This window comes from Lissotriton vulgaris, chromosome 4_1 (assembly GCF_964263255.1).
Source record: "Lissotriton vulgaris chromosome 4_1, aLisVul1.2, whole genome shotgun sequence".
In the NCBI taxonomy this organism is placed as follows: domain Eukaryota; kingdom Metazoa; phylum Chordata; class Amphibia; order Caudata; family Salamandridae; genus Lissotriton; species Lissotriton vulgaris.
In genome coordinates, this window is record NC_141691.1 from 1134092390 (window position 1) to 1134119590 (window position 27201).

At 45.9% G+C, this 27201-nt stretch overlaps 1 protein-coding gene across 1 annotated transcript in view; it reads right to left on the reverse strand.

Annotated features, from left to right (window-relative positions):
• PIGM (phosphatidylinositol glycan anchor biosynthesis class M) overlaps positions 1-27201 on the reverse strand; it is a 155551-nt gene that overhangs the window by 86422 nt on the left and 41928 nt on the right. Inside the window, exons 3-4 of the mRNA XM_086965378.1 lie at positions 8121-8530; positions 1387-1943 (exon numbers count right to left, since the gene is read on the reverse strand). Coding sequence (XP_086821504.1) covers positions 1387-1943; positions 8121-8309 — 746 coding nt within the window. The 5' untranslated portion in view covers positions 8310-8530. The remainder of the gene's footprint in view (positions 1-1386; positions 1944-8120; positions 8531-27201) is intronic.

A 27201-nucleotide genomic window follows, 5' to 3' on the forward strand; every position in this document is an offset into this window, starting at 1 on the left:
CCGCTATGGCCTACGTTCCCGGACGCCCCAGAGCACACACTCACGTTGATTACCATGGCAGGCGGGCGGAAGCTGGACACGCATCTGTTTAGGGCTCTTAGGGAAGACCGGAAAGTTGTACCTCATAGGTGGACCTCACCTAGATGGCAGGAAGTGAGCCAATAGGAGATAACGCCACGGGACTGGGAGAAGATTCATGAGGGAGTCCGAAAGGTGGCAGTCTCCAGTAGATTTAGGCAGATCCAATATAATATGATCCACATGACGTATCTATCTCCCAAACGCTTACACACCTTTGACAGTTCGAGGGCCTCAGGTTGTCCCTGATGCCACTATGACCCGGCAGATTTCACACATATGGTATGGTCATGTCTGATGATCCAGGGATTTTGGGTAACAACCCTAGAGGACCTGCACAGGATCACAGGTTGGAGGGTGGCTCTGGAGGTACGCACCTGTATCCTGGGACTGATCCCCCAAGACCCTAAACGCAAAACCAGTAGAAAATTCCTAGTATTAGGACTGGTTACGGCCAGACGACTAATAGCAATCCAATGGTTGACACAGCAAGGGTCACTACCAGCACGCTGGAAAGCGGATCTGAAGGAATGGGCACTTGTGGAGGAGGGGCACATGCGTAGTACTAGGAGGGACGCTAAACTCCCAGAGGTGTTACAGGCATGGGGGTTAATGGTCCATGAGATAGACTGGGTCGCCCCCCAGCTCTATACAGGCGACGGCCACGGGAGATAGTCCGGATGGAACAGAGTCCCCCAGACAACGGGTGAGGTGGGAGGATACCTCGACCTGAATGTTTGTTCACTAGGCCTTGGGATGGGTGAACCCGGTGGGAGGGGGGGGGGTTTAAGTATGGGGGGGGGAGTTTGTTTACAAGTTATCAAATTACCAACTTGACATGTTGATGATGCATTCGCGGATTGAAGGTTTGATGGACGCTTCAGTGGACACTCATATTGATTTGTTAACCCCGGACCGGGGAATGTCTTGCTCACTGTATGGAGTGGAACATATGATGTGACTATTTTCAGTTGTAAAGTATGTCAAGAAAATTGCAATAAAGAAATAAAAAAAAAAAAAAAAAACTAAATAGTGCTTCTATGTGGCTGTATTGCACTGTTTGCATTAAAATCAATAAAAAATGATTATCAAAAAAATATTCAATATTGTTGGAGGTCAACTTAGGGGATCTGTACTAGCCCAGGATTCATGAGATTTTTTGTAAGGGTGCCTTTGATCAGAAGTTATTTTCTGTCAGGATTAAACTTCGGAAACTTATTTTAGGATTTCTTTTGATGAACTTGAACACCCGTCATGAAATCAAATTAACTTGTTCAAAGAAGGTGAATGACCCTATGGTAAACTTACCAGTAGTAAAATATCACTGTTAAAGCAGAAAACAAAAGTCCAGCAACAGCACTAAAAAGTAGGACATCTCGATTCAACAGCCGTGGCAAGAGGTTCCAGAGGTTTTCCAAGAAGTTGAGCTTAGATGTTTTTGAATGGACTGCTTGTCTCAAGCGCACAGGTGTCAGCAGATGGAGGATGATGGGGAGTACATAGGTAACTGGATAAATCTTCATGTGTACAGACAGGCCGTAGAACACTGCAGCAGTCAACACGCTTCGTTGTTGAATAAAATATAACATAGCCAGCACAAGAACTGCTACAACAGACTCTGCATTTCCTCTACTGGATACAGTCATTGGTAGAGGGTTGAAGAGCCAGAAGATGCAGTACCAATTTGCCTTGGTTATATCCAATCCACGTAGAAGCAAAATCCTGGACATTAGATATGCAGCAATTAAGTCACATGATATAAAAATAATTTTTCCAAACATCTCAGTGAAGTAGATATTTGGTGTTAGGATCCATGCCAGCAGAGGGGTGTAGCGGTACGTTGCTCTTTGGTATGGTGAAGCTCCCTATATAAAAATAAAAAAAACAAGGCATTATATTGAATCCAACACATATAAGTTAACAATCTGTATTTTAACCCAAACACACTTTAGTTTTCCAATTATGTTTACTTGCATGTAAAGACCGGTCTTCTACATCTGTATTAAAAAATATTTAATTTATTATATCACCAAATTTACATTTTGAGAAATCATCAATGGATATATATTTAATATTTTGACACAAGTAAAATTCAGGATTGTTTTTTAGGACATATTACCTATGGCCAGCAAGTATAGATTCTTGTTTCCGGTCAAAGGAGGACCTGGCCTGGCAGTTCTGGCTGGACTGTTCCCATGAGGAACATGGTTAAGACGGATTTGCATATGGCTGGGTCCAAGCCGGGGTGGCATAGTGAGCATAAGAATGATGGATTAAACCCAGATCAGTGACTGGGGGTGAGTGGTTGAAACATTTCAAAACTCCTTCCATCATCTTGTTGTGGCAGCAATTATATACCCCATGTTTTAAAGTCAAAAAGGTTTCACAGGAGTCCAGTCGATCACTGAAAAATCATATTAAATTGGCACACACTCAAATATCCAGCACATTTACTGAACATACCAACAAGCATAAACACGGAATGATAAAACAGAAGAAAGAAAGTAACATTGCTACTGACCTCAAAATAAATTTACAAGCAAAATATTAAAATGTAAATCAGATGTGGTAAAACAAAATAACTAATAGAAAACCGGGCACACTCCTACATTTATAATTAAAGACGGACTGTGTTCTATCTTGTTCTATAATAAAATCTGGGCCGTTCCTTCAGACATGTAATGGTTTGGGAGAAGTACTATTTGGTCAAATCTCATAGTAAATGTATGGAAATGCCTTTTTGCATGATCACCTTCATGTTTTCGACTAACGCTGCTAGTTTTTCCACTCTAAGAGTGCGCTGTGTCTTGTTAACCAGACCTCAGTGCCACTGTTTTAATCCATTACAAGATGTATGTTGAATTGGCTACCCACAATAGGCATTAGCTTACTTACTTATAAGTGCCTATAATAAGCTACAAAGGGTTCCCAGGACATATAAGTTAGTGTCCACCCAGGGATGCAATACTAGTTGTGCCATCCTGGGTGAGACATTATAAAATAGCTCCAGGCCTGCCACTGCAGCCCGGAATAGCAGTTTTAAATTGCTAGTTTGACTTTGCCATTGAAACCAATGGCAAAGGCGCAACTATCCTTAACAATATAGGTCTCCTCTAAGGAAGGCTTATCAAACTCTGTCAGGGAGCAATGTATTATTAAGTGGGACGTGTACTTTAATATGTCCTAACAGTAAAACCTCCAAATTGTTGTTTTACTGTGGAAAGGCTAGTAGCCCCATTGGCTAGTACACATTTACAGGCTGATATCCCATTCCTGCTATCTTCTGAATGGGAACTCTGTTGCCCAGTTTATCTAGTGGCCTTTCACGGTTGCTGGCTACCAGACAGTCTCCTGTCCTCCTGGGGAGTAGTCTGAATGAATCTCAGGATAAACAACAATAGAAGTCTTCCACAGGGGGAAGTGTTACCCGCTCCTCAAGACGCAGGAATCCACACAGAGTGTTGGCCCAAAAGGTGAGCTTTAGAGTAGAAGTCGCCGTTGTTGGCAAATGGTGATCACACTTGAGAAGGGCTGCCCCTTTGTTCAGGGAGATGAGCTGGCAGCGGGAACAGAGAGGATTAACAAGTTGCAAAATATTTTTTCCATTGTCATGTAGCCCACAGGTATTCACACCTCTAGGGTGGGGTACCAAGCTCTTATCAGCCGAAAAGGGTTCAGACATCTTATGAATGGGCAGAATAGTTCACTCTTCTATTGCTAGATACCAGAAGTTGTCACAAGGCAGGAAGGATCTTGGCAGCCCATTGGCTACTGACTGCATCAACCCCACAGGGCACTTGCACCCCTGACACTCTATACCTCAGATCATATATGGACTGGAGGAAGGACCGAAGAAGGCTTGCCCTGCTGGCCCCTAGACCTGGAAAGAGAGGCTGCACATGCTGCTCCTTGTGATAATTAAGAGAGGACTCTTTCTGAAGGGCCCGGCTTTTAGAAAAAACACTCCAGAGCCTCAGATTGCAAAGGTGAACTCTAGGGGTCATTTGGGTGACCCACTCTTCCAGCAGCAGGGCCATATAAACTGAAGTAGCCTGTCCTGGCTAGTCAGTAGCCACCCGCATGAAATCGTCACTGACTGCCAATGTGCAGCCCACCCCTCAGGACTCAAAGTTGCAAATGTGTCTGCCCGACCCGGGTGAGTCCCCAGGGTGAGGATTGGACACCAAAGATGGACACTAGCCCTCGCCAAAGGAAACCGCTGAATCCGTTGTGACCGGGGATCGGTAGAGCAGCTGCTGCTGGACTTCTACTGTTCCAAAGAACTTTGACGGACACCAACCCCTGAGGCGAAAGTTGTCCCCCTTTGCCTTTGGACCAAGGAATAACTACAAGGAGACTCTTGCAGACTGCACAGCATCCAGAGTATCTTTCATCATCTAGTACCCTCAGCATCAGGAACACTCCGATGAAGTCTATGGCGGTTTTGTTGTTAAGTGTGGAACTGGACTTGAGACTGCTTTTGTGGCAAGGTAACTGTTCAAATACTCATTCAGTCCCAGTCAAAACAGCAAAATACAACTCTTCCAATCTTTATGAAAGTTTCCAAAGTTTAAGATCATCAATGCTTCTTTGCGCTCTGGACTAAAAAGCTGGGATTTCGTTTTTTTTAAATATCTATATATCCTTAACCCTTCATTGGATTTTGCTCATCTTGGTGTCTAAAAGTTCTTAAAAATATCATCTATTTCTATATACTGTTGTCGAAATTCGTTCGTGCTTTGCGACTTTCTTGTTCTGTTTGGCGCTTCTGAATGCTTTATGCTAGTTCCTTTGTTTAAGCCTTGCTGCTCGAAGCCACAGCTGCCCAGGGTTGAGCATGTTTTTACAAACGAGGCTGATTGGAACCAATATTGTTTTGTGAGTATATTACACTAGGTCACACAACCACATCATATAATACACCACAAACCCCAAAGTAAACCAGTAAAAAAAAAAAAAAACGATTTTGGCAGATTATTTTTAGTTTGTTGTTATTGGCTTACAACTCAATCAGAGCACAGTTAAATCAAGTACGGAATAGAACTAGGAGATATCAGGGAAGACAGCTGTTGAATAAACAACGACTGGAAAAGTGCATAAATCTGGGTGATCATTTTTCATTTGATTAAAGACCTGATCACAGAGTCAGTCTAGTCTGAATGAGCATGCTGGGGAGAACCTAAATGTCTATAGCACCAAGCCAACATTACTATAACTAGAACGTATAGGAGTTTGTAATGTTTCCTCATAAATATTGCTTTAAATAATCAGAGGAATGGAGGTTGAAGTTCAAATTAGTGCACTGGAATGTTGTGCTCTCTACTGAAAACAATGGTGTTTTCCGGGCTTCCAATGGCCGGCAGATGCCCGGAGCTCCAACATTTCAATGTGTGTTCTCAGCTATTGCTGTTGGATTTCAATCCCCTTGCGCTCCGGAAAGACTTTGTTTTTACACATGAGAACAGTCTGCCCTCTAGGTGCGGAATGTTCTAATAGCCTTAGAGCCCTCCATAGTGGGCTTTACCGGCCATAGTGGGCTCTACAGCGGGTTCTAAGCCTATGTTGTGACACCCTTTCCAAAACCAAGAACTACTTCTTTTTAGTAAAGACTAAGTTATTACCATTTTACCAGGAAACTTTCCTCCTTGTTCCCTAGATTTTTGGAGACTGAGGTTTTATTAGCAACAAATGTGATGGTTGTTCACACTCTAAAACCCTAAAACAGTGAGCTGGGTCGGTTCTTGCGCTCCTTGGGGTTCGACAAATGGGACACCATCGGTATTTCCAGAAATGGGGACCTCTGGAGATCCAGGAATGTCATACCATTCTCCCAACTAAGTCAAGAGTTTGAAATGGCCAGCTCTGAACAGTTCCTGTATTTCCAAATTAGACATGCCCTACTCTCAGCTCTTCCTAAGGGTGCAGCCCTCCCGGACTCCTACCCTCTGGAGGACCGGATTTTAGATTGTGACTTGACGGAAAAGGCCATATCCCTCATTTACAAGAAACGTATCAATAATAGGACAGATCCCCTAACACGGCTAACAGATAAATGGGAACATGATGTTGCCAACTTGGAAGATGAGCCGCGGTGGCTTCTCACCACGAAGTTGCCATCAACTCTAAACTCCGACTGGTTCAGTTAAAAATCCAAATAAAGTTATTTGGTTGGTGCACAGGCTTCGGTGTTGAATTGTTGTGCTTTTGAAAGTGGAGCGTGTTAAGTCTATGGTCATTACATTCGATGAACACAATACACTAGAAATCATTCTGCTCGTAAACACTGGCATGTTCTAACTTCAGCATGACCATAGACTAACAACACGCTCCACTTTCTACAACAACAACGTTATTTTTAATTTATATATTTGTACACACACCGATTATTATTCACTCACAATCCAGAGAAATTAACCCGATTCTGATAATCACACAAGAATTCACTCGTTTATTTACCGCTTTCACTATTCTTTAAATCGCTTTCTCTAAATCTACTTTATTAACAGTGAATGAACCCGACTATTTTCTCGTGACACTGCTGTCAGATTTCTTAAGTCAGATTATAATATTGTATACCTACACATTTGTAGGAAGATATCCTCTAATTGAGATCATTGCCTTTGTTTGTTTAGATATTCCCCTGAAGGAGTGCACTTAGTGCACAAAATGCATTGGGAGCGCCTTGGGGATTAATGCGAAAAAGTATAATATTCTACTCATAACAAAGAATAATGGAAAATAAGAAGTTAATGAATACAATTTACTTCTGAATAAATACAAAAAGTTCATCTAAAGTAAGGTTCCCAACAAATTATTTTACTCAAGATTTACACGCCATATAGCGGATTAAGAGCTGTGCCCGGAGGGTCATCCCCTAATCAGAGGATGCTTTAATTCATTCAGTTAAAAATCCTCCACAGGGCGTACTTGTCTGGACCCTCGGTGGCTCATATCGGATATGCCCAAGTTAGTGGTTGTATACGGTAGTGCAGGCAAGAGGGCACCTTCATCCATACACTTTGGGAATGCGAGACAATCCAGAAATTCTGGGAGGGGGCGGTATTAATGATAGAGGAAGTATTGGGGCAGCAGATACAATGCAACATCAAATTGGTTTTGTTAAACATATGGGACCCAACTGACCTTACGGCTAAGGAGAGGATATGGGTCACTCTGAGCTTCATGGTTGCCAAGCGGAATATCGCACGATTGTAGAGGTCTCCGATCTCACCGAACATTGCGGACTGGGCCAGAGACATGGACTGGTGTATGGTGACAGAGATACTTATTTATGTTTCCAGGGAATGCCCGAAGAAATGGTCGCGAAGTTGGAGGCCTTGGAACACTTTCCGGGGGAGATATGTGAGCCACCAGGGGGTCGGGGGGACGAGGGTGTTAATGTTGAATAATGTGACATTCCTGAAAACATTTATGCTGTACAGGGGTGAAGAGGTTTTTGATGTTCTATCGAACTGTGTGCTACTGATCACATGTGAAATGCTGTGTCTCTGTTTAAGATGCCAATTTCTCAATAAAAAGAGTTTACAAAAAAAAAAACTCAATCAGTGAATGATTTCTAAAGAACGTCACAGAGGCAATTATTGGTGCTGAAGCATAAAGATGACTGCATGCCACCTCTATCTGGGGCACAGTCACAGCACTTCTTGGTGGCCTCTGAGTCCGCTTTTGTAATACGCCACAGGTGAAAAAGCCAAGGGGCATGGGGCCACACCCTGATGTAAATAATGAGATGCCCCTTGGAAATACGCTACTGCATATACTGTACCGTTACAATCCACATCATAGAAGTGGCCATGCAAACATCTATGCCCCTTCAGTACTACTAAAGAGTGTAGAAAGCCAAAATTAAGAATAGATTCACTGTGGAGTTTCAGAGAACAGACTTAAATTAAGAGAATACTGATAGTGTTAGGAGATAAACCCTTCCACCACAAAGGCACCCCATCTTCCTCCGTCCATCGTACTACTATCAACTTTCCAGATAAACAACATGCATAGACATTTTTGATAAAAGAAAGTACCTTAGTGACGAATCTGGCTGCGTCCGTAAAAACATGGTAATCAATATCTGTATATTTCACCAGCATGGTCCTGTCCTGTAAAATTCCATAAAAGACAAGTGCCATTCTCACCAGGAAGGCAGTTCCGAATAAGACCTGCGTCTTAAGCAATAGACTCAAACACTCCCGACATTTCATGGAGGAGGCCATCTTAGGTGTGGGAATTTTCCGGATGTTTGATAATGGCAGTGCATGAATGGCCAAACGAACGGAATGCACACTCAATGGTGGAAAGACATATGAACATAGTCTTTCAGTCTGAAGGGAGTTTAGTTCGTATCATTTTGCTTTTCTTTTTGCCCCAGAGGATCTGTTTTGGTTCCTGCTTCATGTAATATTCCAACTTCCTTTATCAACAGTCATCTGTAATTCTGAACAGAAAACAAAATTAAATGAAAAGGTTAAGAGTTCTATTATAACATTAAACAACAATCCTAATTTATCATCTAATTTCTACAATGGAGATTTCCAGAAAAAATGAAAACATCAGATATTTGTAATAAAGTATTTGTTTATATATGGTAACTGAACGAAAGGTATAGGTTAACTATACTGCAGATAAAGGGGAAGGGAAGAGTTACCCACACAGTAAGGTGGCAAACAGCTCCACTACCCCTGGAACTTGGCATCAGAGTGAAACCAGAAGTACAAAGGTATTCTGCAGTTGCAAAGCCTGTGATTTGCAAAATCACAGTTTAAATTCACAAAAATAACTATTTTCAATAATCAAAGGCCCTTTCTGGACTGCAAATAGGAAGGGTGTGAAAGTCATTTCCCGGGAGGCTAGAAGGGTGGGGTGGGGGGGGGGGGGGGCAGCACATATCACTCTTTAACCCCTTGCATGCTGCCGCGATTCTGCGCCTGTGCGGCAAAATCGCGAGTGGGCGGGTTTATGACGGCCCCCAGCCGTCATCAGCACACGAGCGCCGTAGTGCATGACGGATGGGGGCCGTCATCAGCATGCAAGGGGTTAATGAACACAGGTTGTTTTTTATTTAAATATAAAGTTTCCACTTTAGCATTGTCATTTAATACGTATATGATGGTAGTGGTATTGGGAATAAGTTTAACATATCATACAAATTAATAATGAAGCACTTGCACGTAACACTCTAAATTATATTCATTAATATATCTATAAACCAATAAATATATTTACAAAAAAGGATCTTGATTGGTCTCCCCATTGACTTATAAAAACAAGAATCTAAAACTATGATTCAAGGCCAGGACAGGTATGAGGTGAGGCGTATGAGACTCACCTCTGTCTGGGCTCACCAGTCGCTTGAGCCCTTTCAACTAAATATCTGCCTTCTTCCCAGACGACAAAGTATGTTGAGGGTGTGGAGATGCAGTAGAGTGGGGGGTGATCTGCGACGCAGAAAAGGGAGGTGATGAAGAAGCTTCAGCGCAGCGCTGCTCTTACTACCCAAAATGGCTGCCACAGCATGGAGCGGCTTAACTGAGCATCTAGCAGAGCAGCAGGACATTGGAGCAGAGTCTGATCCATTAAAGGCCCCATCAGCGAGAAGACAGCCCTTTGTCACACAGGGAAGAGTGAAGCTAGAAGAGCCCCAGAGTAACAGTGCTTTTAATGTGAAATTAGGGCAGCAACTGCATGTGACTAAGGTGAGCGTCTGGCTGCGTATTGATTAGCAAGAAGCAGAAGGGATGCTGGCCCTACTTGTCCGGTCATACCAATACCCTCACCAGAGGGACATAAGGAGATTAAAGTTGGTCTGTTGCATATCCTCCCACCATAACAGACACATAACAACAGATGTGACGTACTACAAGTAAGCCCATACCCAGCAGTTAGAAATAAAGGCTAACATATGTCCACTAGTTGCCCTCCTTGCGTCAGAGTGCTTACTGGGACCCTCCTGCAATTGCGCAGCATGCTTCATCATAGGGTTCAGCTCCTATACTAAGCGGATGCTGCAATGCCTTGCAGGCTCTACAGCCCCCTGAAAGAGGGGAGCACACTGTTGGTAAGAGATCCTTTCACTGGCTGAAATCGTGGTCAGTGAACTAGTGATTTTGCAGGAGATTGTGAGTCTGAAAGCCGTGCAAATTAAAATTGACTTAAGAATCCCTTGTGTACATGTTTTATTTACAGGGGTTTCTGCCAAGGTTAAAAATAGTCAAGAGGACCAATGAATAGAACACTATTAATCTGGTGGTCCCCCTGTGTCAGTATACATTTCACACTCAAGTATGCCCAGACAGATAATTTGGTGTTTCGTCAGGACTTAATGCACCCTACTCTATGGGGGTACAAACTGTATAAGTTACCGTCATTGTGAATGTCACTTTTGAATAGTTCACCAGTGCCCATCCCTCCGTTACAGACTCACATGGATAAGGCTGATCAACCCTCAATGGAGTGCGTCTAAAGCCTCATGGGAGTCTGATACAAAAACATATCCTTTGATACTGCGTCTTGAGGCTGCCGGTCCCAGGACCTATTTAAGCTCCCCAGTCCCATTTTGTTACCACAGACAGGAACAGAGTTCTCAACCAGCAGGGCTAGTGAACACCTTGGTAGTAGGGCTCCAGTGTACTGCACAGCCGTGTAGAATAGTGGAACCTATAATCAAAGGGCCTGAGTAAGAAAAGTGTCAAGAGATTATGGTAAGAGCCAGCCAGCATGCATCCCTGCTTAGAGAAATCCTGTAAGAAGGAGTCCAGTCAGTAACCTAAAAGCATGAGCGACGACCCATAAAGCAGGTACTGGCATCTAGTGGAAAGGGCCCTCCGGTCCAGCGGAGAAAACCTCATCACAGTCCCCAGAGTTAAAAAAGCCAGGACCGGTGGACGCCGCTTCTCGGTCCACACGGCCAAAATCTGGAATAACCTCCCACGCAGATTGAGGTCAGAACCCAATCTCCTCCATTTCCGGAAATCATTAAAGACCCTCCTCTTTCCTCACCCATAATTCCCTCCTCGACTGAAACCTCCGGAGATACAGGTTTAGCGCTGGGATGCTCTAGGGTTACTACGCGCTCTACAAGACCTTTAAATTAAAATTAAATTAAATTAGTGAGGGTGCAATCATAACTCCGGATTCTAGCAGACTGCAAATTAAGCACATCTCGCATACCAACCAAGGGAGCGCATTTTAGTCAAGAGGGCAGAGCAGCGGATTGCAAGCCCTCTAACTCAGAACAGGAAGAAGGAGGGAACAATAGGAATCCTATATAGACTGCACGCAAATGAAATGGTCGACCTGCGTAGAGACCTGCAGCTCCTGGGTGCTGTTACGCCCCCCACCCCCTTTTAGGGTATCAACTCTTGTGAGATAGGTCATCAATCAAATGCTCACCAAGACAGGAGGCCAGAACAACAAATGAGTGGAGAAACAGAATCTAGTAGCCAATGAAATCAGGGATAAGCTAGAGCAGAGATTTGGGGTACCATGGCATTGACAAGGCAGGTAGCCCACTGGTAAGCAGAAGTAAGTTTGCTTGACACCTGGAAGAAACAGAACTCTATACAGGTGGACTACTTGTTGGTCTCCCTGTCTAGTCTAATCCAATCACTCATTCACATCATCATTAGGGGAGCTAGACCAGTTCAAAGTATCAGGTTATACAATGAAGACATCTAAATCAGAGGCCATGAGACTCACAATTTCCCCACACACACACATCAAGCCATATGAAGGGGATCCTACCTTTTGTGGAACTCAATGTTGATTAAATATACATGATAACGTAAGTGTCCCCTAGACTGACAGTGCAGTCGTAGGACTCAAAAGAGAGCAAAAAGGCTCTGATGTAATCCTTTGAAAAACTCAACAGTAAGATTGGATGCATGGAGATTACGATGACGTTGTTGGCAAATAAACTAGAATCTCTGGCAACTAATATTTCACTGGTGGAACAAGCCATGATAGAACGATGACTAATGTGACAACAGTAGAAACCATCACTACTAAAATCACATGGCCAGAAAATAATTGTTGGGGTTCTAGCACAGTGCGACAGGAAACCGACCATGACTGAGAGCTTGGAAGATCATCAGAAGGTGTCATGTCTGTGAATTTTACCACTCCTCCATAGGACAAGTGGAAACAAGTTAGCAGCAATTCCAGAAAATCTTACAGTCAGAGGCGATTTTCAAGAGACCTGCCCAGGACATTGAGGCAGGTGGTGGACTTATGCAATTCCACAAAAATACGAATACATGTATTGAGAAGTAGGGCTGTTATTGTTTTTTGTTTTAATTGAAGAGCCAAATGTCTGTAGCAAGCTATTTTAGCTTCTGGTTTGTGCTAATAAAGGTTTATTGAGACTCAACAACGGAGGTCAATGATTAAAATAAGTATTCAGAACAGAATTAATGACCGGTTACTTTGGTCTTATTCACTAGATTCTGTTAGAGAAATACATACATATATAATACTGAAGAAAAGCAATACCCCGTTAGGCTCCAAGGTTACCTCATAATGGGTCACTATTACATGTGGATCTGTCTAGGTGGTCTTTTGATGTGCCATAAACAGAGGGTACAATAGGCTAAACACATGGGCATGGCATGGAGGTGCTAACCAATTTGTTTCTTTTCCAGTGTGAGACTGAGCAGCAATTAGTACCCTACACAACAAAAACTGAAGTGGTAGCTCTCTGTTGTAGCCTAGACTTTGTATACTGATGAAGCCTACAAAAACTCATAGGATGCTGTTGCAAGAGATTAAAAGCCCCAATAAGAAGGTTACATGGTCCTTGAAAATCCTGGGTAAACTACTTTCACAAAAGTGGACACAAAAGAGCAGCTGGGTTCAATCTTGCATACCTAAATATGGATGAACTTCTGGTGTTACAAAGTCGGCTGTGGCCAAGTGATCCAACACCTCCATATCCATGTTACGATGAAGCGAAGCAACCATCCGGGAGCCAGAGAGATCTAGCATCCAGTCATGAATCTATCAGAGTGCAGGGGATGTCACATGTGGCATCCAGTAGACCAGGCGATGGCTCACTAATAATGGAGGCTGCATATCGGTTGAGGATTGAAAATTTCACCATAGTATGGGACACATTGGGTCCCAGAGCACAGCCGGCAGATTGGAGGCAAGGTGGCTTGCAGGTGACATGCAGGTGGCACACAGTGGTGGAGATGGGCTGGGCACAAGGACTGGTCAACTTCTCAAGTAGGGTCATTGATGGGCAGCAACAAAATCTGCAGATGGAGCCATGAGGCAGGTACTGTCGCCAGCAACAACCTTCAGGTGGGCACCACTGTTAATTCACGCCCCCTCACCCCCCCTCCAACCCCTGGTCTGAGAGAGAAAGAAGCAATGAGCTGTCACACCCCTGGATTAAGTCAGCACAAGGAAGGGGACCCCCTAGCTCTGTGGATAGAAGGCATTTGCCCTCTTCTGTTAGAAGTGTGTGGAGAAAAGAGAAGAGATTTGTAGAGTGGATAGCGACTTGGGAGGCCCCAAAGATACCATTATTGTCACGTGCCACACTTGCACATGCCCCTACAAAAGCATCAAAACAGAGGAGTGTAAAGGCTGTAAAAAAAACAGGGGTTTAGGGGTTGGCCATGGAACTGAGAGGCCAAAATTATGTAGACAGGAGAAAGGGGCCCCAGCCAATGGAGCATCTGGAGAGGCTCATAAGTTCCCCACACTAGTTCATACAAACAAACAATGACCTTGTTAAAAATGTCTGGAAAACTAACTCTTGGGCAAAGCCAGAGGAGCTGACCCAAAGACTGCAATGACTAGATGAGCAATAAATATTGGTGTGGCAGGGGTGTCTCTCGCACAAAGATTGAATGCAGAGCCTGTGGGGAATAGAAATGTGGTTGTGAGGCAGTGTTTAAAACACATTGGCGACTGGTAAAACTGTCCTGGACCTAATTTGGGGTAATATGTCAGAACTTATAACACAAATAGCTAGGTTAGGTGGGAGATATCAATAAAAGAAAGAAGGCCAGGGACCAGGAGATGGGGTAGTGGGTAGTGAGGTGGAGGAAATCGACGATAGCAGATAGGTGATCAACTGACCCCACCAAAACCATCTACACTAATGCCTGGCAACAGAATGTGAATAACTAAGTGGGCCTCCCTTTCTATATATCTTCAATTCAAAATATACAACACCGCTATGTGCTGTACAGATTTTGCCTTAATCTCCTACCGCTCATGGTAGGTTACCCAGCAAACTAATATACCTTAGCAGGTCTGAGCCCTTGTGATGGGGTTTTCGCCGAATCTAATTTGCACATCATGTCCTTTTGCACACTTCCTAGAAGAAAATGTTTACTCCCCCTATTTAATGTTTTTAAATGTAGAAAGTGTAGACCAGCCTTATGGTTTTTATAAAAATGACACAGCCCTCTGATATGCCATGCCCTCTTATTTGGCAGGTTCTTAAACTTCGGAAATTTTTTATTTTAATGTGATGATGACAATTTATTTATATTTAATGTGTGTTAAAGATACGAGCAGTAAAATTCCTTTGTCTTGGACTTGTGTTAAATGTTTGTTTTTTATGATTAGTTCTTTTATGTACTGTATTTTTGTGCTTTTATGCTACAGAAATGAGGCGAAGAAAAAGTTACTTACCTTCGGTAATGATGTATCTTCAAGAGACATATGTTAGTTATAGACTCTTTACCTTAGAATTACTCCCAGGCATCAGACTGGATCCAGAGAATGTTTTCTTCTGCTGCGCATCTGTTGGTGGGACGTCAGTTAACTCTGCATCCGTCGGGAGTCGTGGTCGCTGGAATGACGTTCAAGTGCCTACATAGACGCCACCACTGCGAGCAGACGTCAGTTCTGACATGACTTTCCATGCCAGAAGTGCAGAGCCAAGAATAGGGCCCTGAAAGGGAATCCCTATCCCTAGAAGTCAGTTCGCAGAGCAGGGAGGATGGTTGGGGCGGTAAGGAATCTATAAACTAATACATGTCTCTTACAGAAACATTCTTACCGAAAAGTAACTAGTTCATCTGAAAGAGACTGTTAGTTATAGATTTCTTACCTTAGAATAGATAGCCCAGCAATACCAACCTTGGAGGAGGGTCTGCGAACTAAGTTCACACTAGAAAATCCTGGAGGACCGAACAGGAAAAATAGCCGTCCCTCATGACTCGGCTGTCCAGGCAGTAATGCCTAGTGAACGTGTGCCAGGATGCCTCCCTGGCTACCTGGCAGATGTCAAGAAGTGGAACTCCACATGCTAAGGCAGTGGTTGCTGCCGTAGCCCTACTAGAATGAGCACACAGCCCCACTGAAGGTTCCTTTTTTGCTAAAGCGTAACAGATTTTAATACAAAGAACAACCCATCGAGAGATCGTACGCTCTTGTACAGCCGGACCTTTCTTGGCACCTACATAGCCAACGAAGAGTTGATCATCTACCTGGAACTCATTGTGAGGTTAAGTTAGAAGGACAGCGCACGTTTAGGGTTCAGACAGTGGAGTTTCTCCTCCTGGGTGCGGAGGCAGGAAAAAGGTGGGCAAAGCGATTGTTTGTATTTTGTGAAATGGTGTAACGAGCTTAGGAAGGAAAAAGGACGCACAGGGAAGAAAGAGGGCTTAGAAGACAGAGCCTGAAGCTCACCCACCCTACGAGCAGAGGTGATAGAAACAAGGAAGACAGTTTTTAAAGTAAGGAGCATGAGAGGACAGTTGTGAAGAGGCTCGAAGGGAGCACACATAAGGTATGTTAGAACAAGGTTCAAGTCCCTATGGGGCATTATGAAAGGAGATGGAAGAAAGAGATGAGTATTGGCCCCTAATGAATCTATTTACAATAGGAGACTTGAATAAGGATGGTTGATCTGGCAGTCGAAGAAAAGCAGAGATAGCAGCATGATAGCCTTTAAGAGTGCCCAGAGCAGAGCCCTGCTGGACCAAAGAAAGTATATACAAGAGAACCTCCGAAAGAGGGGCAGAAAGGGGATCCACAGCCTTTGCTGTGCACCAGGCCACAAACTTGCTCCATCTAAAGGCACACACTGTTTTAGTGGAGAGACGCCTGGTTGCCAAGATGACATTACAAACTTCGGGTGGAAGGTCAAAAGCTGTCAACTGTTGTCGCTCAATCTCCATGCAAGGAGGTGGAGGCTAGACAGGTTTGGGTGAAGAACTGTCCCATGCTGCTGAGACAGAAGATCCTACCAAAGGAGAAGTCTGATCGGAGGATCGATTGCCATGCTTAGGAGCTCAGGGTAGCAGACTCTTCGTGCCCAGTCCGGAGCCAGAAGAAGGACTTGGGCCCAGTCGCGCTTGTTCTTCTTCAGCATTCGGGCAGAAGTGGTACAGGTGGAAAGGCATACAGGAGGCTGCAACTCCACTCGTGACGAAAAGCATTGCAGAGCGAGTGCCCCGTTGGAAACTCCAACATGCAGAACTGCTGACATTGCACATTCTCTTCAGTGGCGAATAGATCTAACCAAGGCTCTACCCACTGCTGAAAGAGACCTTGCACCACCTCCGAGTGAAGACGCCATTTGTGATCTACTGGGAACTGACGGCTGCATTAGTCCGTCCTGGTGTTCAGAGAAACAGCCAAGTGTTGAACCGCCAGGGCCATGCCCTGATGTTCCAGCCATGTCCAAAGGGGAAGAGCCTCTTGACATAGGGTCCACGATCCCACTACGCCCTGTTTGTTGCAGTACCACATGGCGGTGGTGTTGTCAGTGAACACCTACACTAATTTCCCTTTGAGAGAGGGAAGGAATGCGGTCAGTGCCAGACATATCACCCAAAGCTCCAACAAGTTGATATGGAGCCCAGACTCCGCCAGAGACCAGCGCCTCTGATCTCTGCCTCTCCCAGGAGTGATGCATTGGTCACCACCGTGAGGTTTGGTTGGGGAAGGGAGATAGATCTGCCACTGACCCAAGCTTGGTTCGTCAACCACCACTGCAATTGTTGTGCAGTTCCCTCCGAAGAGCACGCATATGCCATCTGGTGTGATCTACCAGCAGGATGCAGGAGGCCATGAGGCCAGCAGCCTCAGGGCCAATCTCAGCGAAATCCGGGATAAAAGCTGAAACATCGGTGTCATAGCCTCAATATCCCAGACTCGCTGCTCGGGAGAATAGGCACAGTGTACAGAACAGCTCTGATGAAGGGGAGCGTCTGAGAGGGAGTCAGGTGTGACTTCTGCACATTGATGGTGAACCCCAGCAAGCGCAGGAGGTCCGCCGTAGTTTGGAGGTGGGAGAAGACAGCCTGAGGCGAGCCCGCTTTCAACAGCAAGTCATCGAGATAGGGGAAGACTGGAACCACTGATCTGCGCAGATGAGCTGCGAGCAGCGCCATCACTTTTGTGAACACCCAAGAGGCACTGGTAAGGCCAAAGGGGAGCACGGTGAACTGAAAATTCCTGTGGCTTACCATGAACAGTAAGTAGGGTCTGTGGGCTGGCAGGACAGGAATATTGAAATAGGAGTCCTGAAAGTCCAGCGCAGCCATCCAGTCTCCAGGGTTGAGGGCAGACAGGAGCTGAGCCAATGTGAGCATTTTGAACTTCTCCCTCCGGAGGAAGTGGTTAAGGGCCTGGAGGTCTAGAATAGAACACAAGCCTTTATCCTTTTTTGGACACCAGAAAGTAGTGGGGATAGCAACCATGGCCTACTTCTGGCACAGGGACCCTCTCGATAGCTCCCCTGGCCAAGAGAGCTGGGATTTCCTGGCAGAGAAGCGCCAAATGATCCTCCGACACAAAATCGAAAGACGGTGGCATGGAGGAAAGGGTAATCTCAAAGGGATAGGGGAGGGAGTAGCCCCTTCGGACTATTTGCACAACCCACCTGTCTGACATGATGGATTGCCAGTGGGGAAGGTGATGGCAAATCCTACCGCCTACTGGCCTTTGATGGGCCTGAAATGTCACACTAGGAAGGTTTGGAGTCTGTAGTGGGCAGAAAGGGTGGACTGGCTCACCAACTGGGTCCCACGCCCACACAGAGTCCCTTACTCACTGCACCATCAGGATTCAAGCAAGCCGGGCCGACGACGGCTGAAATGCCAGAAACCGGTACCCGGAAGCTTGTCTCCTTTCTGGTGAAGAATTGGCTTGGTAGTTTAGTCTGCCCTGTTCCCATGATGCACTGGGCCAGGGACAGACTGATTTGCATATAGCCAGGTTCTGAGCTGGGATGGTGCAGTGAGCTAAATAACGGTGATGGATCAAGCCCTGATCTTTGGACTGGGTAAGAGTGGTCTGCTTAATTCAGACACTCTGTTCATCACCACCCCCTTTTCTGAATCGTTTTTGGTCACTATAGATGTGGCAGGGTATACTCAGACATGAGTCCCTTGCTCACTGCACCATCAGGATTCAAGCAAGCCGGGCCGACGACGGCTGAAATGCCAGAAACCGGTCCCCGGAAGCTTGTCTCCTTTCTGGTGAAGAATTGGCTTGGTAATTTAGTCTGCCCTGTTCCCATGATGCACTGGGCCAGGGACAGACTGATTTGCATATAGCCAGGTTCTGAGCTGGGATGGTGCAGTGAGCTAAATAACGGTGATGGATCAAGCCCTGATCTTTGGACTGGGTAAGAGTTGTCTGCTTAATTCAGACACTCTGTTCATCACCACCCCCTTTTCTGAATCGTTTTTGGCCACTATAAGTGTGGCAGGGTATACTCAGACATGAGTCCCTTGCTCACTGCACCATCAGGATTCAAGCAAGCCGGGCCGACGACGGCTGAAATGCCAGAAACCGGTCCCCGGAAGCTTGTCTCCTTTCTGGTGAAGAATTGGCTTGGTAGTTTAGTCTGCCCTGTTCCCATGATGCACTGGGCCAGGGACAGACTGATTTGCATGTAGCCAGGTTCTGAGCTGGGATGGTGCAGTGAGCTAAATAAAGGTGATGGATCAAGCCCTGATCTTTGGACTGAGTAAGAGTGGTCTGCTTAATTCAGACACTCTGTTCATCACCACCCCCTTTTCTGAATCGTTTATCCTTTTTTGGGCACCAGAAAGTAGTGGGGATAGCAACCATGACCTACTTCTGGCGCAGGGACCCTCTCGATAGCTCCCTTGGCCAAGAGAGCTGGGATTTCCTGGCAGAGAAGCGCCAAATGATCCTCCGACACAAGATCGAAAGACGGTGGCATGGAGGGCAGGGTAGTCTCAAAGGGATAGGGGAGGGAGTAGCCCCTTCGGACTATTTGCACAACCCACCTGTCTGACATGATGGATTGCCAGTGGGGAAGGTGATGGCAAATCCTACCGCCTACTGGCCTTTGATGGGCCTGAAATGTCACACTAGGAAGGTTTGGAGTCTGTAGTGGGCAGAAAGGGTGGACTGGCTCACCAACTGGGTCCCACGCCCACACAGAGGCTGGGCAGCTTGCGTGAACCTCTGGCTGGACTGGGCTGGACGTGGCTGGTTGCCCCTTCCATAGCTACGAAAGGGGCGAAAAGCGGACTGGAGATGTCGGGAAGGTGCAGGGAAGCCCAAAGATCTGGCCGTAGCCCGAGAATCTTTAAAGTGCTCGAGCGCAGAGTCTGCATTGTTGCCAAAAAGAAGACGGCCATCAAAGGGCATGTCCAGCAGGTTTGACTGGACATCCCCCGAAAAGCCATATGTCCTCAACCAGGGGTCTAGCCCACGGGCTACCAATGTGGCAATCATTCTGCCCAGTGGGTCGGTGGTATCCAGCCCACACCTTATTGTAAATTTGGCTGCGTCTCTTCCATCTGCCAATGCCTGAGTGAGAATGGCCCAGGCCTCCTCCAGGCACTGAGGCAGCACCTGTGCAACAATATTCCATATGGTGTGGGAATATCTGCCCAAGAAGCATGCGGTATTCACAGACCGCAGCGCCAAGCTGGAGGAAGAGAACATACGCTTACCAAGGTGATACAGCTTCTTGGATTCCCTATCTGGGGGATCAGAAAGGAATTGCTCTTTGAAGATGAGGCTTGGACCACCAAGTTCTCGGGGGAAGGGTGTTGGGTGAGGGAAACTAGGTCGCCCAGAGCAGGGAGGTGGGCAATCGTCCTTTACACAGGAGCCCTTGTGCTGGACTTGGACCAGGTGCCCAGGAGGATGTTGTGAGGGCTTCGTTGAAGGGTCGAAGAGATTCAAAGGATGATGCCGTAGGCTGAGGCACCTCTGTCATGAGGTTAGTCCTGACTGCCACTGAAGGGAGCTCAAGGCCCAAGACCTCGGCTGCCCTTTGCACCACCACAGCATGGGATGCTTACTCCTCCGTAGCCACGGTAGGGGGAGAAAGCATGCCAAGGTCTGGAGAGGTGTCAAGACCACTGGTGTCACCCAAGTCCGCTCTCCAGTCCAGTTCTTCAAGCTGGTTAGCTAAAGGGTCCAGCAACCCCTCCCAGTCCTCATCACCACCCTCTTTATGATAGGTAACACCAGGGATGAACAGGAGAACAAAAGTACCCTCTGTTGTTGGTACCTACGTCCTTCGACAATGGTCTGGCTCAGTGTACAAGTTGGGGATGAGGCTAGGGTCGACATTGGCTTGGGGCACAGCCAGCGCCATGGGCGTCGTTGTCGGGATCAGCGCCGGGGAAGGTTGAGTAAGATCGACCGGTGTTGATCGTATCCAGGCCTGGATCCGAAGGGAACCTTCCGGAGCCGGACCTGCTGGCATCGAAGGCTCAGGGTCCCCCGACAGGCTCCACTGGGCCCAAAGACACACCGACGGGGTTGGGGCTGCCCCAAAACGAGGTGCAAGGCCTTGTAGAAGCTCTTTAGTTGGGCATGAGACGCTCTTGCTCCCAGAAAGGATGGGGAGCGCAGAGTCCTCTCAGGAACAGGCGCCGGAGACTGTGCCTTAGAGTGATGATGCTCCAAGTCTCGCGTCGGTCGACTGACGGGGAGAAGGCATAGAGCACTGGTGCTTCTTCGCCTTAGTCTTATGCTTGGACTTAGCCGAAGACCTCAACGACTTGTAGTGCAACGAGGAGTGGGGGCTCTGCAAGCGGCCTCAAGACCTTCCTCTCGAACTAGACCGGGAGCGACACGGAGCAACTTTGGAGACTACTACAGCAAAGTCTTAGGCGCCATGGCCCAGCAGTCGGAGCATGACTTCGGGTCGTGGTCGAGCTACAAACATCACAGGCACACAAGATGCAGTCTGTCACAGACATCGCCTTCTAAGAGGCGTTGCAGGGCTTGAACTCGGTCCGAAGTAGGGACATCCCTTCTGTACCAGGAGCTGACTTACTCAAAATGAAGTTGACAAAAGGCGCAATAAGTTTAGCCAAAAAAAGACTAAGGGGTAGCTCTCTCTGGATCTGCACTAGACTGGCGCTGAAAAAGAAAGAACTGACGTCAGCGCGCAGGGGCAGCGTCTATGTGAGCACTGCAACATACTCCCGGCGACCACGATGCAGACGACGGATGCGGGGCGAACCAACAGCACCTAATGTCGCGCAGGGGCACTGCTAAGAAAAAATTCTTCAGATCCAGTCTGACGCCTGGTGGTAATTCTAAGGTCAGGAATCTATAACTAATAGTCTCTTTCAGATTATAGATTCTTTAACGTTAGCGAAAGGCACATGCAAAAGTAGAAATTGACTGACTTTGGAACCGAGAAGGACTGTCTCCCAGAACAAACAAGAATCCACCATAAAGAACTCTAGGAGCAAGGACACATAAAACAAGCATTTGCAATGCAATAGGTCTCGCATTATTAACGTTTGAGCTATTGGCATTGGTAAATAATGCAACACCAATAGCTCAAACTTTAATAATGCGAGACCTATTGCATTGCAAATGCTTGTTTTAAATGTGAATAAAATGTTAATGTGGGTTAAAGAGCGGCTGTACGAATAAAGTTGACGAAAGCCTGCAGTTTTGGAGTTCTTCACAAACTCTGCCATGTAATGCAGTATTGCCTTATGTCACACCTCACCACTTGCTTCTGTAGTGCTATGGCTGTATGTCATGTGTGCATTTGTTAAATATTCACTGCCATTATTTCGGAGTGAAAATTAAAAATACACAAACAGGAAAAAAAGCCAAACACGGGTACCAAATGTAGAGAGGGCTTTCAACCAACGTCGCTCTGTCCAGCACATCAGACTTACCATCACAAAAACGCACACAGTACGAGCACAAGCAGCACACACTTCCAACCTTGATGTCATATTTACTCACAGCAAACTGCAATTATCAGGAGCATAGATAGTGTTTTCGTACCACATCTCAAGCCTCGAAAATGTACATCCAGGCTAAGCGCATCGACAATATCAACCAAGCTGCTAGAAACATTTTTTTTTTTTTAAACAGAAATGCTGGAGCATTAATCCCAGATATTCGAGATATTCGAAATAAACAGCCACTGAATACCCCTATTCCATTCAGAATCGCTGCCTGTAAATGAGTTTTTAAGTGGTTATCATAGTGATATGGCATGGGTTCGGCCCTGCTGGAAATATCTTGCAGTGCTACAGAAGGGTTTATCGAGGTCTACACTTCCCTCCTTAACCCCTTCGATGCGGATGACAAAGCCAGCTCGTCATGGGCGTTACCTGCGCTGCGCGCATGACGAGCTGGCTTTGTCACGTAACCCGCGAATTTCGACTCTTCAGCGCGCAGCGGGAAAACCCGCTAGCGCCCATGCGGTTAATAAATGGTGCATCAGGTATGTGGAACAACCAGAGACGCCAGCTGACATTATGAAAGAGGCTCCGCCTCAAAGCGTTCTCCATATATTCAAACACCTACTTGAGGCAGGCTTCCCGGACACTAAATGTCAATGTAGCTTCCAAGTAAGATGTGATATGTTTGTTTTTTTAATCCTAAACAGAGCTACAATAAGTAACCTGCAATTCCATTTCAAATTGAGCCTTTTGCGGTGCATGCTAATCACCTGATCCAGGCAAGCAACTAATAAGTGAGCCAGAGCTAACTTTGAGGGACAGTGGCACGCGGTTTACCAGCTCTCTCCTATTCGTCATGCAAAAGCACTTACACAACAGTCATACAGAGAAGAATTAGACACAAGATGAGACAGACAGCTTTGTGGTTGTGCACAAAGAAAAAACATGGATTGCGGACTTAAAAACTCTTATGGAAGAGCATTCCAGAGCTTCACCCCTTTACTAAAACCAGCAGTAAGAGTGCGAGGTTCACAGGCAGCGTAAAAGGCAAGTCAAGAGTGCCAACCCAGCGGGCAGCCACGAACACCCACCCAAATTAGATGGATATGAGGGAGAAAGACCCAGTGGGGGGGCACACCAGAGCTCAATGGCGAGGGCACCAGGCATGGCGCTCACCTATGTCGTGAGGGTCGGAGCAGCAGAAAGACCCAAACAAGAGCCCAGGAGAGGAACAAGGCCTTTACGATCACCACCTCACGGAGATCAACACTAATCAGCTCGGCGGTCAGGCTTGTGTAGCCAGAGAGCACCGGGCAGCACAGATGCAGGACTGGTCAGGAATTATACCCAACAGCCAAGCCACGATAGGCAAGGGCAGTTGGAGGTACTTCCTGCACTGATGCACCCCTGCCTCGTCCAGGATGAGTCATTGTAGCAGCTCCAGCAAGCAGGGTGCTCCGGAAAGCTAGAGCTAGTGGGGCGGGTGATCCAACACGCTCCGTCTCGGCCCACCTTAGTTCCGTGTCAGCTGAGGCATTATAGCAGGTAGCGTGGCACCCAGTGGGGATCAGCAACAAGGCTTGGTGGTCGGCATAGAAGTTCCAAGCTGGACTTTGTGGTCTGGCTAGAGCGGGTGGGCGGGAGACATAGCAAGCTCCAACAGACCCCAGCCTTGTCTGGTAGAGGCGTAGGCGGTGCAGCAAGTGGCATGCCAACCAAGATGGGGGTCTGCACAGGGCCCTGTGGCCGGGGTGGGTGCAAATCCTTCTCGGCCCAAACTGCCTTAGAAACGGCCGAGCATAGCAGAAGGGGGCACTTCGCCCTCGTCGGGAGCGCGGGAGGCAAGGAGGAGGGGGGTCACCTCCAGTGCCGGAGAGACAAAGCAGCGCTTAGCCGTCACAACCCCGGAAGAGAGCAATACCTGGGTCGGTCGGAGGGAAGAGGACGAGATCTCCACCAAAGAAAGATCGAGGTCCGAGGTCGTCATGATGAAGGATTGTCTGTCTACCCACGAGGACTGGAGGGCAGCATATAGTACGTCTGGGGCTCACATTTGATGGTAATGACATAAGCTTGCTTACTGCTTTCCCCTGAATCCCAGGCAGGATGCAGGGTTCGATGGGCAGGATTTCCCGAGGATTTACTCAGATGACGATCCCTTATCATCGAAGCCTGCGAGAAGGGTTCCTTCTCCATCGGCCATGTGAGGGGACGGGGACAACAGGAGGGGGTCGGGAGCAATGGGAATGCTCACAACAGGAGGGGGGCGGGAGCAAAGTGAAACACAACAGGAACTTCAATAAAAAAAGAAGCGCGAGCGCGCGCCACTGTAAGCCATGTGTTTTTATTATTGCGCCCGTGTGTGCACGCTAATAGAAACCACGTGACGGCCTATCGGTGTCTGTTACGAGCTTCATACCCGTAATAGACACCAATAGGCCATGGGAGGAGCAATGCTTGCGCCAAAAGCCAATAGTGTGAAGTCTTTTATTATCGATAGAACGCCAAGGCCAATGAGGTAACACTAAACAAACAAGCATTTGCAATGCAATAGGTCTCGTATTAGGAAGGTTTGAGCTATTGGTATTGTAAATGACAAATTTTTTATTTAGGTATTGTGTTTGAAAATAGCGAAATTAATAGCTTTGTCATTTACCATGCCAATAGTTATAACTTTCGCAAATGTGACACCTATAGCATTTGTAATGCAATATGTGTTGTATTTACGTGACCTACATGTATTGATATTACAAATAACAATGGTTTTACATTTTTTAAAATAATTAATAAATAACATTTGTAAATAACATTTGTGAAGATTATGTTCAGTGTATTTTATTGTGACGAAAATCCAAGAACATATGTCAAATATTAACATCTTTTTGTTACATTTGTAATAAAGCTTGAAACATTGAGATAACATATTTGAACCAGTTGTTGTTGAATGGTTGCACAGATTGATGCTGTGGTGGAGCTCAGTGATGTTGTGGTGCCACAGAGTGATGCTGTGGTGGTGCTGAGTGATGCTGTATGCTATGCTATGTTTTGTTTTGCTATCCTATGTTTTGTTTTGTTATGCTATGCTATGCTGTTTTGTTATGTTATGCTATGTTTTGTTATGCTATGCTATGCTATGCTATGTTATGCTATGTTTTGTTATGCTATGCTATCCTTTGGTATGCTATGCTATGTTTTGCTCTGCTATGCTTTGTTATGCTATGCTATGTTTTGTTGTGTTTTATTATGCTATGCTTTGTTTTGCTATGCTATGTTTTGTTATGCTATGTTTTGTTGTGTTGGTATGCTATGCTGTGTTTTGTTATGCTATTATGTTTTGTTATGTTTTGTTCAGCCATGCTATTTTTTGTTTTGTTAAGCTATGCTGTTTTGTTGTGTTTTGTTATGCTATGTTTTGTTATGTTGTGCTATGTTTTGTTATGCTATGCTATGTTTTGTTTTGCTATCCGAAATTTGATTTGTTATGCTATGCTATGTTTAGTTTTGCTACCCTATGCTTTGTTTTGTTAAGCTATGCTATGTTTTGTTGTGTTTTGTTATGCTATGCTTTGTTGTGTTTTGCTAGGCTATGCTTTGTTATGCTATGCTAGGTTTTGTTATGCTATGCTATGTTTTGCTCTGCTATGCTTTGTTATGCTATGTTTTGTTATGCTATGCTATGCTTTGTTGTGTTTTATTATGCTATGCTTTGTTTTGCTATGCTATGTTTTGTTATGCTATGCTATGTTTTGCTGTGTTTGGTATGCTATGCTGTGTTTTGCTATGCTATTATATGTTTTGTTATGTTTTGTTAAGCCATTCTATGTTTTATTGTGTTTTGTTATGCTATGTTTTGTTGTGTTTTGCTAGGCTATGCTTTGTTATGAGATGTTTTGTTATGCTATGCTTTGTTATGCTATGCTCTGTTTTGGTATGCTATGTTTTGTTATGCTATGTTTTGTTATGCTATGGTATGTTTTGTTGTGTTGTGTTTTGTTATGCTATGCTTTGTTATGCTATGCTATGTTTTCCTATCCTATGCTTTGTTTTGTTATGCTATGCTAAGTTTTGTTATGCTATGCTGGTGAGGGTGGGTGAGGGTGGGTGAGGGTGGGTGAGTGAGTGAGGGTGGGTGAGTGAGGGTGGGTGAGTGAGGGTGGGTGAGTGAGTGAGTGAGTGAGGGTGAGTGTGTTAGAGCGAGGGTGAGAGGGTTGTGTATCCTATGCTTTTTTTGTTATGCCATGCTAGGTTTTGTTATGCTATGCTGATGAGGGTGTATGAGTGAGGGTGAGTGAGGGTGAGTGAGGGTGGGTGGGTGAGGGCGAGGGTGTGATGGTGTGTGAGGGTGAGAGGGTTGGGAGGGTGAGGGGGTGTGAGGGTGAGGTTGTGAGGGTGAGTGAGGGTGAGGGTGAGTGAGGGTGGGTGAGGGTGTGTGCGGGTGAGGGGGTGTGAGGGTGAGGGGGGATGAGGGTGTGTGGGTAAGGGTGTGTGAGGGTGTGAGAGGGGGTGTGAGGGTGAGGGTGTGAGGTTGAGTGAGGGTGAGCGGGGGTGAGGGTGAGCGGGGGTGGGTATGTACACAAAAATCAATAAAAATATGTTGAAATTAAAAAAATAAAAAACTGTGACGGTCTGCAGGCTGCCCAGGGATTCACCGTAACTCAAAAGCCTGCCACCGAGGGTCCCCTGTGGACTTTTACTATATGCCTTCTATAAACCGTTTTATGAATTATAAAGCTTGAAGTTATTAATGCATTATTAGATTGACCAGGTTTTAATACCTTCTCACTTGTGGCCAGGTTGATTTACCGTTCATAATTAAAAAACAAATGTGGCTGTGAACCTCCAGCTAATGGGCCCGTCTCAGTGCAAATTACTTATTACTTTGATCAAGTCAGAGTGCTGTAAGTGCTTGGGTTACTGGCCAGTACATGCACAGTATGATCGATCCCGCCGCCATAGGTCTTGGGCTAGTACCGTGGGCCTTAAGCAT